Source organism: Dipodomys spectabilis, unplaced genomic scaffold, assembly GCF_019054845.1.
Source record: "Dipodomys spectabilis isolate Male_0828 unplaced genomic scaffold, ASM1905484v1 ptg000102l, whole genome shotgun sequence".
Taxonomy (NCBI): Eukaryota; Metazoa; Chordata; class Mammalia; order Rodentia; family Heteromyidae; genus Dipodomys; species Dipodomys spectabilis.
The window spans coordinates 7689968-7706529 of NW_024870779.1; the positions used below are offsets into that span (position 1 = coordinate 7689968).

Below are 16562 nucleotides of genomic sequence, written 5' to 3' on the forward strand. Positions count from 1 at the left end.
ATGATACAGCCCAAAAAAGGAGTGGAAATCACATACAATACAATGAGAACTAAGAAAACAGGAACCGACGCAAACAAAAAACAACTGACAAAAACACAAATCAATAACACACACACACAGAAACAAGTATGTTTCTCAAACACCAGGAAAATAACACTGCTTGTGGTCTGTGCAGAAATGTGTAAATTATGACTTTTCAGAAAGTGAGAGTTTCCAGTTTGTTCAATTTGGTGTGGTGGTGGTGGTATGTGTGTGTGTGTGTGTATCTGAAGTTTCCTCTTTTTCTATTTGTTAGAAGCATCAGTGACTCTCACTAGCACATTGATTCTTCCTCTAATTTGGTAGATTGCCTTGTTCTGTCATGTGAAGCCATGTTTTAAACAATTGGGACATATTATTGAAAAACTACTACAGGCAAAAACACAAGTTGATTGTCTGTCTCCAACAATGCTTTTTGATCGTGAAATATCTGGTTCAACTGTTATCCTGCAAGATAGAGGTTTACTGGAAAAACTCCAACTTCACTATGATCGGATGCAGGGAGGCCCAGTTGAACTTTCCAGAGAAGATTGGGAAGCCCGACGGGTCAGGGGAGTGAGTGTGGGATCCACCAGTGATGAGGGCGGGAACAATTTGTACCATCCAATCACCATGCTGGACAGATCCAGTTCTTCCAGTAAGATTTGAGCCACACCCATAAAGCATTTGTGGTCCATTCTGCCATAGTCTCCCCACACGATCACCTGCAGAGACAGAGCATACGACATTAATTTGAACTTCTTTCTCTTTTACACTTGAATTGGCCAAACAACACCAATGAGGAAGCATAGGTGAGAATCAATAATGTGAAGGTGCTCGGAGATAGTGCACACTCCGTCTTCAGTTTGATGGAATGCAAATAATGTTTCCTTAGTCAATAAAGGTATTACGTACACGAGCCATGTTAAAGAAAGAAATACATGCTTTCTCAGATATAAATTCCAGGCCTATCTAATAATCAAGGAAAGGGGCTGTTAGAGATGCAGATTACAGAAGCAATCCAAGGCTGGGTGCCATGCAATGCATTTACAGTGCAGTGTGCAAAAGCATGGTGGATTCCTTTTGTGGTTGACAACTTCAGGAGACTTGTCTGGAAACTGATTTGCTCAGATGGCTAGTAGCGCAGTGAATTCACTAACAGTTACACCATCTGGGTCAGCTCCATGCCTGGACAAGCCTTCCAGTACATAATTGCCCAAGTTCTACGTTCTAGTCCTTGAGCTTAAAGGTTCTGTACTGTCACAGTCACATGCCTTACACAAGCAGGGCTGGTAAATTCTGCCCTTTCAACTTACTGAATAGTTTTGCTAAATTAAATTACTGAGAAATCATCTTTAAAATGAAGATTATGGTATTCATGCCACGTGATACTTAAATGTTAAAAAAGGTAGTATACTCAAGCACCCAACTATGTGTCTGCATTCAGCTAGTGGCTAGTGCCCGTATGATCTCTTAGAACTCACATCCAGTACATAGTAATGATCAATGAACTACTATTAGTTTTGTTTACTTTGATATATCTTTCTCTCTCTATAGCTACCCATTCATCCTATCTTCTATCCTCTATCTACTCTCTCATCTATCACATCTGCCTATTGTATCTATTATAGATATCCACAGCTATGTCTTTATTTATGTATGTGTCTACTATCTAGGAGAAGATGATGAAAAATAATGCAAATGTGAAGATGGAGAGAAGGAAAGAACAGGAAGAAAATAATTTCCATTAGAATCATTCTATGTAAATACTATACATGATTACATTCTAAATTAAATCCCCCTGGTTATTTTTTTACTCAATAATTTAATACTGTTTATTTTTTTGGAATTTGGTTCTCTGTGGTTCACCATCACTTCAATGTTGCTATGCATACTACAGATATTACAGCAGAGAAAGACAATCTCTTACTGACCTGAAGAACTTTTCCCTGTGGACTTTCATCAAAAACCAAGGACTGTTGATACAAAGGATCAAGAGTTTTCCGTGCAATTCTTGTCTTCTTTTTGGCTATACAGGCTCCATTTTCCAAAAGATAGACTTTGACATAAGGAGCTAAACCAAGGTATAGACACATATAAGAAATTAATCCTTGAATTCACTTACTTTATTACAGAATACCTTATCTGAGAATTAGAGATGCTGTTTGATAATTTCCCAGAAAACTAGTAAAATCATTGTAAGTACCTATTGCTTCCTTAAAACCCATATATATATATATGTATATATATGTATGTACACACACACACACACACACACACACACACACACACACACACACACACACACACACACACACACACACACACTCTCACACATATACACCATGTCTGCAACTTTGCTCATTTCAAGAAAATGTGTGGTTACCTGAAGTTTCACTTTTGTGGATTACAGTTTGTATTTAAAAGCTCATTCCTTACTTTATATGATTAGATCGAAATCCCTCCATTTTTACTTTTGTACATATAAACACATAAAAAAGCATTAACTGACACAAGCTATGAAACAATTATAATTCAAAATTTTAAAACACAGACTTACGTTCATTCATGCAGTAAGAAATGACAGAAACATTGTTTAAAAAAACCAATTAGAGATACAAAATCAAGCACAGAAAAGTCACTTGTCACAAATGTCTCAAATCATCTTCTTTTTCTTTCTTTCTTCCTATTTAATCTTCTCTTGACCAAACTTCCTAATAGATTTCCTTACCAGGTGTAGATTTGGAACCAGGTTTTTGTGTGAGGCTTCGTGCTCTAATGACTTCTACTTCTAACTGGCCCTTTTTATCTTCCATTCCAATTTGTATATCACCTGGGGTGGAGGCAAAGCAAAATATTTCACCTTCTTTTCAGTCAAGAGATGTAACAAAAATTAAAATCATCTTAGGGATTGTGATATAAAGAAACTAATATTTAGATAACCCTAGTCCCCCTTTTCTGTCCATTTTCAAAACTGACATCGGTTACTTGGAAAAAAATCAACTACCACACTGAAGTAGTCATGTGATTCTCATGCTCTAGTAACATTTCTTGTTTTATGTCATCTTTTTGCTTATTAATAAAAATTGTAATAGTCTGTGTTACAATCATCTAAAGAAAACTACCTATCTTCTACCTCTAATTATCTACTATGTAACTATCCATTTATTCTCTATATCTTACTATCTATCATCCATCTAGCTATCATTTATTATGTAGATCTGATAATCTATCCATCCATTCATTCCTCTGTGCATCCCTCATGAATGGGATCACACACTGTCCTTGTACGACTATATGTACCAGTGAATGGATATATTTTTACCCATGTTGCCCGACCCTTGTTGATGAAAACATAGGTTATTTACATCGCTTGTAAAACAATTTTACAAGAAATCATACACCTTTCATTGACCCTTTGGTTGAACATTTGTTCCAGATCTTTACATGTTTGGATCTCGTTTTACAGATATTCAAAGTCCCCGTGTGTTCTGCAAACCTTGCAGAAAGACTAGTCTGTGCTGCTGTGGAAACTTCTGGATTGCAACTCTTAGATTCTATAAAGTAGGTCTTAAAAATACATCTTAATTTTCGTCACTCTGATGGTTATATTAATCTGATTTTCTTTGATTGTGAAAGAAGTGGAGTCTTTTAAGAACCCAAGTATAATTTGATGTACAACTATATCTACTATTAGAATGAATTGAAGAGATATCTCCCTTTTCATTTTTACCTATTCATTTACTTTTGATGGTAATGGGATTTGAACTTGCTAGGTTAAGAGCTCTGCCACTTGCTCTAGGCTTCCAGACATTTATACCTTAGGTTGTTTTTCAGAGAAAGTATTTTTTTCTAAAATAAATTTATCAAGTTTCATTAATTCTTCCTTGATATTTCTTTGTGTATTTCATCCTTTGAAGTTTATTTTCCCCATGAAACTGTATCTTTTAAAGGAATGTAGAAACTAAGCTTTGTCTGTACCTTTTTTATTCTTGAATGAAAAATTATTGATTTTTAACATTTTTATTAAATTGAATTTGGTTTATTTTGGTCTGTTGTGGGGCCTGAACTCTGGGCCTTGGCCCTGTCCTTCAGCTCAACGCTAGCGCTCTACCCCTTGAGCCAAAGTGTCAATTCCAGCTTTTTCTGCTTATATGGTGCTGAGGAATTTAACCCAGAGCATGCAAGGTAAGCACTCTACCACTGAGCCACCTTCCCGGCCCCTATTAAATTGAATTTTTATCTTTTCTTTCTTGAATAAAATTTGTCTTAATACAGAATTTTCTGCTGGATGCTGGTGGCTCATGCCTGTAATCCTAGCTATTCAGGAAGCTCAGATCTGAGGATTGCAGTTCAAAGCCAGCCCAGACAGGAAAGTCCATGAGACTCTTTTCTCCTATTAACTCCCAGAAAACTGGAAGTGAAGCTGTGGCTCAAAATGGAAGCACTAGTCTTGAGCAAGAGAGCTTAGTGCTCAGACCCCAAACTCAAACCCCACAATCGACAAACAAAACAAAAAAGAATTTTCAGTAATTTTTGTCTTTAATCAGACAAGAATCATTTATCTTCTAAACACTTTCTTGGGCATTACTAGAAAATAAAAGCTGTTGGTTTATTTCCTTTTTTCCCTTGACAATTTTTCTCTTCCTCATAAATTGAAATGAGGTTCTAGAATTTCTTTAGGAAGTCCTTTTTCCTTGGGTTGAGAGCTGAGTTCAGCAATCATCATCATCTTTACTCTCTCTCTGGTTTTATGTTTTTATAAAATAGTTCAGCCACCATTATTGTTTTTCTAAGAGCTGTATCTGTTCTCCCTTTAGAATCTTACTAGAATAAATTTAAATTTTTTCTTTCTTCTTATATCTAAAATTCTCCTCTATATCAAAGCATGATGTAAATTGCTTGCTTCTAGTGATTTTTTATGGTCACTCCAGACTTGTTAATTCAGCTTTATGCAGCATAATAATAACTGAGCTTGAGCTTTGTGAAACTGGGCATTGCTTGTTGCATGGGACAACTGTGTTTTCAATGGAATTGTGACATTTTAAAAACTTTTTCTACTTTATTTTCTTAAAGCTACATTCTATTGGGTGTGTGTGTGTGTGTGTGTGTGTGTGTGTGTGTGTGTGTGTGTGTGTGTGTGTGTGTGTGTATGTGTGTGTGTGTGTGTGTGTGTGTGTGTGTGTGTGTGTACTGGGGCTTGAATTAACTTGGGTGCTGTTCCTTACCTTTTTTGATCAAGGCTAATGCTCTACACGTGAGCCAGAGCTCCACTTTCAGCTTTTTAGTGGTTAATTGGAGGTAGGAGTCTCATGGACTTTACTGCCTGGGCAGGTTTCAAGCAAGAATCCTCAGATCTCAGTCTCTTGAGTAGCTAGGATTACAGGTGTGACCTACCTTTATCTTACACTTAGTGTTATCTTTTTTTTTAAAGTTACATTTTTATGTTTATGTCGCTTTTATTCTATCCTGATGTTGACTCTTCCATAAAAACAAAAACAGGAGGCACTCTACAACATGGTTTTAAGGACCATAGCAGGCTACAATTCATAAAACTATATTCAAACCTCGCCACAGCTGTTATTTCCGATTTACACTACCATGCTGGAAATCCCATAATCATCTCTCTTGTGTGAGGATACTTTTTTTGTTGGATCTCCTTTTTCTCTTTTTTTAAGTCAATGAAGAAGTTTATTTTGCAGAGGCAAATCCTCCTGTGGCTTTTAAGTCAGTGAAGTGCGTGTAAAGACAATGCTCTCAGCCACCGGTCGTCCAACCATAAATTCATTCACTCATCCATTCGTTTTGCAGGTACTAGGACTTGCTTTCAGGACTTGAGTGCTGTCCCTTAACTTTATCCTTCAACGTTGGTGCTCTACCACTTGAGCCACACCTTCACTTCTGCCTTCTTTGGTGGTTAATTGCATGCACTTGGCTTTTCCTAGCAGTGAATCTGAATCCTCTCATTTCAGCTTCTTGAGTACTGGGGCTGTAGGCATCAGTCAGCACCAGGCTTCCAAATTTGTATTTACTGCAGCCTCACACTTACTTGATTATTTAGCTGGCTATTCTACATCAAGTTGAAAATTGCTTGCTATTCCAAGTTTTGAAGGCAATTTTTGCTTTCTGCCTGTCAGTATTATTACTCGAGTCCAATGTGAATCTTTGTTCATTTATTTGTTTATTTGAGACAAGGTTTCACTCTGTTGCCAAATTCATTCTGCTGCCAAATTCACTCCAGTGACCTCAGATTCACTATGTAATTCAAGATGGCCTTGGAATTATGTAGTACTGAGATTACTGGCCTGCACTACCACGCTCAATGTAAATTGGACTTTGCTAATTTTATACAGTTAGTTTTGTCTTAGAAGATTTGATTTTTTTCTATTGATCTCCATCACTGTAAAATTCCATGATGATGTATATCTTTTGCTAACTACTTCCATTCATTTTTGTGGGTTTACTATGGTTTCTTTGCAGGTGTAATTTCATGTGGTACAGGGAAATATTTGTTGCCCAGGCTGCATATAATTTTCTCTATTTCTCCTCTTCCTTTCAACTTCATTTAAGGTATTTCCTGTCAATATGTTGAATGCCCCTTACCCAAAATGCTTGTGGCCATGGTGCTTCAGATTTCATATACATTCAGATTTGGAAATATTTGCAAATACATAATGAGGTCTACTGGGGATAAGATCCAACTGTTAACATAAAATAAATATACCTAAGTTGTTCTTGAGTCTGCATTTTGACATGAGATCAGGTGTAGAATTCTCTATGCTGATATTTTGCAAGTTCTACAATTTGGAGGACTGTAGATTTGAGATTTTTCAGAGGAGGGGAGCTCAGCCAATAGATGTTGGCTTGGTTCTTTCTACTTTCTTTCCCACTCTAAGAAACATGAAGTTTTCCAGCATTTCTAAACTTCCTTTCTCTCCCCTCCTCTTTGATTTTCAGCTGATTCTGAAATATTATATGCTTATCTTCTTATAGATTGTGAAGAAGGCAATTTAATTCACTTATGAACAGTAAACAATTATACCAACACCCTACTTTGTGAGGTCCAGCTTTCCTTCCGTGGTGTGAAATCTAATCATGTATCTACATTTGCATCGAGTGCAGACTGTCTTAACAAGGTTATCTAGCAGTTCAAATGGCAACTGAAAGATTTATGGCTAATTGTACTTATTTTGCATAATGTCTCATGTAAGAAAAATGTACTAGAAATTCAGATAGAGTTCTATAGCCAGCAATAACCTATTCAGAATATTGCTTCTCCTAGGCATGACAACTGTGCTGTTTCAAATGACCTTGACAATCAGGAACCCCCTGTTGGCTGAGAAATGACCCTTACCCATCGCAGGGGTGGCGAGGGTTTGGCGTCCAACCAGCTGGGCGGGACCCAGTCCATCAAGAAAATCGCTGAACTGGCTGTCAGCACCCAGTCGCACTCCAGGAAATATTAAGCTATTAGCAACAGGATAAAAGACAAAAGAGGAAACATTATATCTATGATCTCTCTCTCTCTCTCTCTCTCTCTCTCTCTCTCTCTCTCTCTCTCTCTCTTTCTCTCTCTCTCTCAGCTTGAAATCTGGGCCTGGGTACTGTCCCTTAGCTTTTCAGCTCAAGGCTAGTGCTCTACCACTTTAAGCCACAGCACCACTTCCGGTTTTCTGGAGGTTTATTGGAGGTAAGAGTCTCATGGACTTTTCTGCCCAAGCTGGCTTTGAACTGTGATCCTCAGATCTCAGTTTCCTGAGTAGCTAGGATTACAGGCATGAACCACCAACCAATGCCCGGCTTGATTTCTTTTTCTTCAGGTACCCAGAGGTTTTTCTCTCCCACGTGATCTGCAACACTCTTTGCTAGTTTCCTCTTGACTAATTCTGATCAGAAAACATGAAACTACTTAGGACAAATATCTTAACATCTCACTGATTGAGAAAAGGTCTGTCATCTCAGCTTGAGATGTAGTGTTCCATTCAGAAGGGCTCAGATGTTTTTAATGTTCTAAGTGCTCTGGACCCTTTATCCCACATTCTTACTAAATACATTGTGGATACAAAATACAAGACAATAATTTGAGTATAATCATCTTTATCTAACTTCTCAAAAACAAAGTGACATGAATGCAGAAAAGTCACTAGTAATATTTTGAGTACTATTGTAGTATTGTATTAATTCTTATGCACAAATGAAATGTTCATGTGACTCAGTTTTGAATGAATTAATGTTTGAGTAATTTGAGGCTTTATTTTGTCCAAATGAAAATTCAATCATTAGATCATCTCTATTTCTTACTAATCTGTGATTTATTGAACGCCTTTATATGTAGGCTGCAGAAGAGCAATGACGTGTTCTTAGTGTTTACTGATGTAATTGTCTCTGGTTAATGAGCACAATGTTGGTTAAACAGTTGGCATTTGATAAGTCTTTTGATAAGACCCTATTTATCCCACATAACAATATTTGCTATATAACTATTTTTATTCATATAACAATATTTGCCATATAAGTGTGAATGTTATTATTATGGGCAATTAAATTGATTATGAATGTACAGATTTTCATCATTCTTCTGATTTCCATCAGTAGTTTAGTAACAGCTGTTTCTATTGTGCTTTCACAAATTATTTTGCCCACAAATAAAGAGGAAGTGCATGGTACACACTTTTTTTTTTTCTGTTGTAGGGACTGAACTCTGGGCCTGGATGCTGTCCCTCAGCTCTTCAGCTCAAGGCTAGCGCCCTACCACTTGAGCCTCAGCCTCACTTCCGGCTTTTTTCTCTGCTTATGTGGTGCTGAGGAATCGAGCCCAGGGCCTCATGCATGCAAGGCAATCACCCTACCACTGAGCCAACTTCCCAGCCAGATACTCATGTTTTTATCCCTTCCAGAGACTAAGGAAAATAGATACAGAAGAGCTGAAATGGCTTAGGCAGGGCAGAGAGGAGTTTTATTTGACTTGTTTTTGTATCAGGAAATAATGTCTCATCTTTTGTTTTGCACACGGCACTCTACTGCCTCATCAAACTTTGCAGTAATTTATCTTATTCACTTTACATGCATTCATTTTTTGTCTTAGGTTGTGTTTTACTATGTTCATATTTCCCAAACTTTTTATCAGATAAGCTAGGACCAACTCAGGAGTGGGAAAAATATCATCATATATATTAACTCAGCATAATTTTCTTTTTAAGCAATATCAAAAAATGCCAGTCAAAGAAAAGAAAGCACAAGTACTAGTTTGGCTTGCAAATGATTCAGATATTCATAGAAAATTTATTAGGAAGAATCTGTGTAGAGTCATTCTTCACCTAATCTACCACAGTGTAGTAATGACTACTTCTGATTTTCTAGTAAAAAGTTTTACCAGAAAAATTCTTAGCATAGGAAAATGCAGATTTTGTGTGGGATCCATATAAAAAGATAGAATAAGTTAATCAAACAAAAATATTCAGTTATATTTTCAGAATTAACTAATTTTGATAATAATTATCATTAATCATAAAAAAATGATATACAGAGATCCTGGGTTTCCCTCCAATCCCCGGAGGTAACAGTGTTATTTTGAAAACTGTACAATGTATGAGTATGTTAGGCTTACAATAACTTAGAGCCCAAAGCAGTTTAAAGTAGAAAAATCAGGCATTAATTTCTTATTCTGTGTGTGGGTACCATTACTGGTACCAGTAATGGAATGCTCTTGTTTAGCTGTTTTTCTCAAGACTGGCATGCTAACTCTTGAGCCACAGCTCCACTTCTGGCTTTCTGTTGGTTAATTGGAGTTAAAAGTCTCAGACTTTTGTCCCCAGGCTGGCTTCAAACCAGGATCCTCAGATCTCAGCCTCTTGAGAGCTAGGATTCCAGGAATGAGGCACTGGAGCCTGGCTGTATTTCTCACTTTTAATTTTGAATTGAGATTTTCACAGCAGGGTCAGAGTGTCCCATCTGGACAGAATTCATTGAAGGTGGCTTCCCTAGCTTCTCTTCAAGGCAGGATAATTTTGAGCTGTACTGACTGATGGAAATCTATATGAACTCTGCATTTCTTTATCTCTCTGGCTGGTTTGAGTGGCAGGTGCTCAGGTGTATCCTGAGGGACAAAGTGGATGCACAGTAGCCTTCTGGGACTTTGCTGTCTTGTTCATTGCTATCCTATCCCTGGCCTGAGGGCCATTGGCATCACTTACTTTCCCTCTGAGCTGTAGCTGTTGATGCTGCCATCAGTAGACTCCCGGCTTGGCTGTCTCACCATCTTCCTCATTTCCGCTGCCATGCCCGTTTCTGTGCTTCTCTGAATGGTGCTTTTTAACTTCTTGTGTCCTGACTCTGACAAGAGATAGGAAAAAGAAACCCTGAGTTTTATTTAGAGTTTTTCTCCAGGTAGTGATCGGTTTCTGCAAACACAATAGTTAATTTTCACTGTAATTAAAATTTTAATCAGAAACCTAAGTGTTGGCGGATCATGCCTGCCATTCTAGCTAATCTTAAGGCTGTAATCTGAGGATCTTGGTATGAAGCCAGCCTGGGCAAGAAAGTCCATCAGACTCTTATCTCCAAGTAACCAGCAAAAAGCCAAAAGTAGAGATGTGGCTGAAGTGGTCAAGCACTAGCCTTGAGTAGAAAAGCTAAAGGACAAGGTCCAGGCCCTGAGTTCAAGCTCTAGTACTGGACTAAAAATTTTATTAATCAGAAAAATCAGCACTTATGATAATGATACGCAAAATGTAAAATGAGATTTACCAACTGCTAAGGTGAGATTTACCAACTTGGTAGAAGACATAACCCGGCTAAAGTTTCAGATGTTACAGAATCTCTGTGAATAAAATGAACTTGCTCTATTACTGCTGCTTGACGACAATGAAAATTTGGACTTCACATTGAACTGTTACATGGAAGGATAATATTGAATAACTTAGGATTTTTCTAACCTGGAATTTTCTAAATTTGTGGAGCTGGACCTGCAGGGCTGGGGATCCCAAAGGTGACCTTGCAATGTCCAAGAAACCACTGGGCACACGATGGAGATACATATGCTTTTTCTCAGATTTGTCATCTGTTGTCAACAGCCATTTGTCTGAATTGATAATTTTCTATGGACTATGATTATGTTATAAATATTGAAGTTGCCTCTTACAGAAAAAGGTTCCCATGTTTGAGTGGATCCCTCTTTTAAAAAGCAGAGTCTCTTGTAAGTATGAGGAATACCACTAGTTTGTGCTGTTAGGCAATCCCCATTAGGAGAAATAATAATTTTTTCTGGTGACTTTACAACACTTTTTTTTTTTTTTTGGTACTGGGGAATAGAACCCAGGACGCTGAACTTCCTGGGCAAGCACTTTGCCACTGAGCTACATCCCAGCCCTTTAAAACACTTAACATACACATGCTTCTATAAGATGGTATACATGATATCTAATTTGCTAGAATGAATATTACCTTAATTTTAAGGCAACACAAGTGTCTCATGGCCTTTTGATACAGCTGCATGATATCTGATGGGCAGTTTGAAGCTGAGCTCACTTTCAGTAGGAATTACACTGGCTGATCATTAAGACCTAGTTTTTTTCTTTTTTTCCTCTCTCCAATCCTGGTGCTTGAACTCAGGGCCTGGGCACTGTCCCTGAGCCTTTCTGTGTTGAAGGCTAGCACTTTACCACTTGAACCACAATGTCACTTCCAGCTTTTTTTGTGGTACTGAGGAATCAAACACAGGGCTTCATGCATGCTAGGCAAGCACTCTCCCACTGAGCCACATTCCTAGTCTTTAATTTCCAGTTTTTAAGATGGGTCACTATATAACTTAGGATGGTCAGGTCCTCATTACATAGCCCAGGCTGGCTTTGAAATTCTAGTCTTCCTGCCTCAGCCTTCCAAGTGCTGTGATTACAGGCACGTGTGACCTACCTAGGGCATTTCAGTTTTTCTTAAGCTCAAAGTTAAGAGCAACTTCATGAGCCCCTGTGGAATGGAACAACCAGCCTTCTAATCTTAGCATGGATACCAACTCTAAAACCTTTATTTAATGGATGGACCTAGAAATCAACATACGAAGTGAAATAAGCCATGAAGAATGACAAACATTGTGTGTTCTCATTCAAATGTAGAATCCAGTCCTTAAAAATATACAGAAATGTAAAATAAGTTCTGCTTTTTTTTTTTGGGAGGGCTGGGGTGGGATGGAGCGGGAAGGTTACCAGCAGAAGCAGGATGGTGAAAGGAGAAGGTATGAAGGTGAATATAGTCAGTGTTTTATATATATATATATATATGTATATATATATGTATATATACATATATATATGTATGTCTGAAAATAGAACAATGAACCTATTGAACTAGATCCAAGAAGAGGGAAGAATATAAAGGATCAGTATGATTGGAGTATACTGTACCCACAAAGAAAATATTGCAATGAAACCTCTCTGTATAATTAATATAAGCTAATAAAATGGATAAAAGTAAATTAAAAATGTGAAGTAAAAAATATGTATATATAATCAGTTTCAATAAGTGGAGACAGAGAAGTCTTTTTATATAAGTAATACATAACAAAAGATGAACAAAACCAAGACAAAATGTGAAATTAAGTAAATATAACCTTAATTTTTAAGATGTTACATATATAAACTATATACATATAGATGTATATAGTAGCAAGTAGCCTTTTTCCATCTACACATTTTATATACATTTTTGCTGTATATTGCACAGAATTACTTAATACCCACAAATAATATATGAGAAAATACATCTACATAGATAACCTTTCCATACATAATTCCCCTGTAAAATGCAGGTGATTAAATATACTCTTGATGAGCCATCTGAAAGCATTTCTTCCTTTATTTTTAGTCCCTATAAGTCCTTTGGAAATGGCCGAATCAAGTATGTAAGAGTCAATGCTCATTCCTCCATATTCTTTTTATAGGTTTATTTGATTTTTAATTGTTTTTTATTGCTCTTAAACTTTCCATGGCTAGTGTGTGTGTGTGTGTGTGTGTGCGCGCGCGTGTGCACGCGCACGGGCGGGCATTCGCTGTTACTGGGGCTTGAACTCAGTGCCTCATGCTTTTGCTTGGCTTTTTCTGCTCAAGGCTCAAGGTGCTTTAGCACTTGAGACATATCACCACTTCTGGCTTTTTGTTGCTTAATTAAGAGATAAGATTATGGCTTCCAACCATCTCAATCTCCCAACTAGCAAGGATTTCAGGTGTGAGGGCCTCCATAGCTATTTCTTTTTGGGGGGTTCCAATCGTGGGGCCTGAACTCTGGGCCTGGGCACTGTCCCTCAGCTCTTCAGCTCAAGGCTAGCGCTCTACCACTTGAGCCACAGCGCCACTTCCGGCTTTTTTCTTTTTGCTTATGTGGTGCTGAGGAATCGAACCCAGGGCCTCAGGCATGCAAGGCAAGCGCTCTGCCACTGAGCCACCTTCCCAGCCCATGCATAGCTATTCTTATTTCCCAAGCAATATTATAAACTTTTCCAATAGAGACATAGGACACATTGAATAGCCCCTACAGTTTCTTCCCCCTAAAAGAAAGATGATAATCAATAACTTGAGAGTGATGCTGTCTTTGCATCCACACTTGTTTATCCACCTGGCTTCTGTAATCACACTCCTCCTTTCTCCTTTCCCCAGTGCTTGCTTCTCCTTAGTTTTTGTGTTGAAATGTCTTCCTGTTCAGAACTCTCTGATGAGGGGACCCTATGGGTTTGGTTGTCTGGCATTTTCATACTTTTTCTATAATTTCTACGACTTCAGCTGATGCTTTTTGGGCTCCCAGATATGTGCCATTTCCAATCCCAGTGTTTCTGGAAAATGACAATCATAATCCAACTGTCATTTCCTCCATTTAGAGCTCTAGCAGACATTTCAACAGTAACACATCCAAAAGAAAACTGTGTTCTCTATCTCCATCACTACCTACTCAAGTGCTCAGGCTTAAGTCGCAGGGATCACCCTTGACTCCTCCTTCCAACAAACCTATCTGTAATGCAAAGGATGCTTGACTTCCTATTCACAATACCACACCCACCTGACCATTCTTCCTCCTTCCACTGCTCCAGGCCCACTTCAAGCCACTACTATCACTTAACAGCTACACTATTCACCAAACAGATCTGCAACTTCTGTTCTTTACCTCCTCAGAATATTCTCTAAGAGCCATGATAGTTCTCGAAAGATGCACGTGATCACATCACACCCTTGTAATCAATCAGCGTAATTAAGGAAATCCAAAATTGTCAGCATGGCCCATAAAATGCTGCCTACATGCTATGGTGCCTGGGTACCTCTCAGATCTCACCGTGATTCCCTCATTCCAGATCATTACTCTCTGTTCACATTGTCAGGTTTGTAACACTTCAAACACATCTTTGTACAGCCCTTTAAACTTTCTGACTATTCCTTTGGATCTTCCTGTCCTGTTCCCTTACTTCCTTCAAATCTCTGCTCCTGCGTCCCCTCTTCTGAATAGATTTTTCGATCCTCCTCACTCCCTTTACCACTTTGCTATGATTTGTTCTTTTCACAGTACTGATTCTTCAACCCTTCATCTGTCTGTTGTCAGTTCCCAAGTGAGAATTTAATTTCTAGGCAGGCATGTACATTGTGAGAAGTATTCATTTCTATCCTTGATATCTAGAAGAACCAGTTATAAACATGACAATGAGATCACATCAGGTTACTATGCCATTTTCTCATTCAACATAAATATTTCTACATTTATTTTTCCAAGGCTGCATTACTCCATTACATGATGATGTGCTTTCAAAATTAAATTAAATTATTTGAATGTGTTATGGGAAAAATTTTACAGAATAAATGATTGGAAGTTGATATGTTAAGTGAATGGGCAAGAAATTAATCTTCATGAATTGCCAATAAAAGTCAATGTAGACACTCACAGTCCTACCAACATTTGTATGTATGTTCCAAGTTTCCCAGTTGAAACCCAAGACTTCTCTTCCTTTTTCTCTTTTGGTCTCTGATTTGCCCACTTGACTTTTAGCATAGGGCATGTATACTTACGGAAAGCATGGATTTCTGTTATGGCCCTTCTAAATATTTCTTGGCTTAGTTTTGGCCTTTATTCATTTGTATACTATGCCTTTCTTAGAAGCAGTCCAGTTTATAGTAGAGCAACATTTCTTCCACAGCTATGTGCTGATAAGATCCCATGGGAGGGACAGAGGCAGGTCCCATTGGTACAAATGATGCCTAATGCAAAACTCAAAAGCTGAAATGCTTTCAATCCCAAAAGTTTGTGAGTGCTGGCCGATGTCACACATGAAAAATTCAACAGCTGACATCATGTTGCTGTCAAAATCCAGATGCACTTGAAAATATCTGATAAAATTTTATGGTATGGATGAAATGCAAATGAATTTCATGCATAGACTTGGTTCTCATTCCCCAGATATTTCAATATATATAGAATGTAAATATAGATATATAAATGTTGTGAATATTTCAAAACTATGAAAAAGGGAAAAATCTGAAACACTTCAGATGTGCAACCCTGTATTTACAAATTAATGAGTCAAGAATAGTTTAACAAAATGTTAAATGTTCAACAAAAGCAGTGTGAGGTAAGGCAGCAAGTATAGAATATCAGTTTTTACAGACAATAACATTGACCATAGTTAGAGAAATTAGGTGAAAACTTTAGAAATTGAAGAGATGCTGGAGACTGCAGGAGAAACAGTTGAACAGGATCAGCAAACTCATGTTAAAGTGTGCATTCATTCAGCTTATCCATCCGTTCATCTCTCCATCTACCCACTGATAGACTGGTGCATACATCCATCTCATCTGTCCACCTATCCAACAATTATTTACCAGACACCTGCTATGTATCATACACTGTTATAAATGCTGGAGATACATTTAAAAAATGGGAAAATTACTGTTAACATGGAGCTCACATTTGAATAGATGTGAATACAGGAAAGTCAATGGTCAACTAAAGATAAATATGGGTGGTAGTAAGAGAATGGCAGGGAACGACAGGGTAGAACAGCAATGGTTTTAGTGGAACAGGGATTGGGGTGTCATTAAACAGGAGGATGAGGTAAGGACATAGCCATGAGGGAAGAGGGAAGTCAAATACTGCAGAACTGGTCTCAGAGGCTGTGATGGGGAGGCTGTGAAGAATGAAAGCTGTGGCAATCATGTAGTGGCGTCGTTTGTGGTCCTCAGGTTGCCCAGTTTTTCTAACGTTGATGAATCCGACCACAATAGTTGACTGGTTTGCTAGTGATCACAGAGCTCTGTGGATGGCTAGCCCTTCCAGAAGACCATGGCACATAAGTGACAATACCTAATTTCTCTTACATTTCCTAACACAGATTCCAAATGGTTTGTCCTTGGTTCCATCTTTTTAAAATAAATGGGAAAAGAAAACTTGGAAATATTTATTAATTTGTTTATGTTTGTAAATTGAGATATCAAGCTTGCTTAATGAAAAGTATAAATACAGAATGTCTTCAAAATTTTAGGGCTGTTTTAAACTTTACTAGTTTCCAAAATTGATTA

The 16562-nt window shown here is 37.8% G+C and overlaps 1 protein-coding gene across 6 annotated transcripts in view; it reads right to left on the minus strand.

The window, feature by feature from the left end:
* Positions 1-524: 524 nt before the first annotated feature.
* The window catches only part of Rims1 (regulating synaptic membrane exocytosis 1), a 504676-nt gene continuing 488638 nt past the window's right edge, over positions 525-16562 (minus strand). For all 6 annotated transcript variants that reach the window (XM_042687077.1, XM_042687082.1, XM_042687081.1 and 3 more), the window contains 5 exons: positions 10212-10350; positions 7373-7485; positions 2750-2851; positions 1953-2092; positions 525-743 (listed from right to left, as the gene is read on the minus strand). In XM_042687077.1, coding sequence (XP_042543011.1) covers positions 525-743; positions 1953-2092; positions 2750-2851; positions 7373-7485; positions 10212-10350 — 713 coding nt within the window. The remainder of the gene's footprint in view (positions 744-1952; positions 2093-2749; positions 2852-7372; positions 7486-10211; positions 10351-16562) is intronic.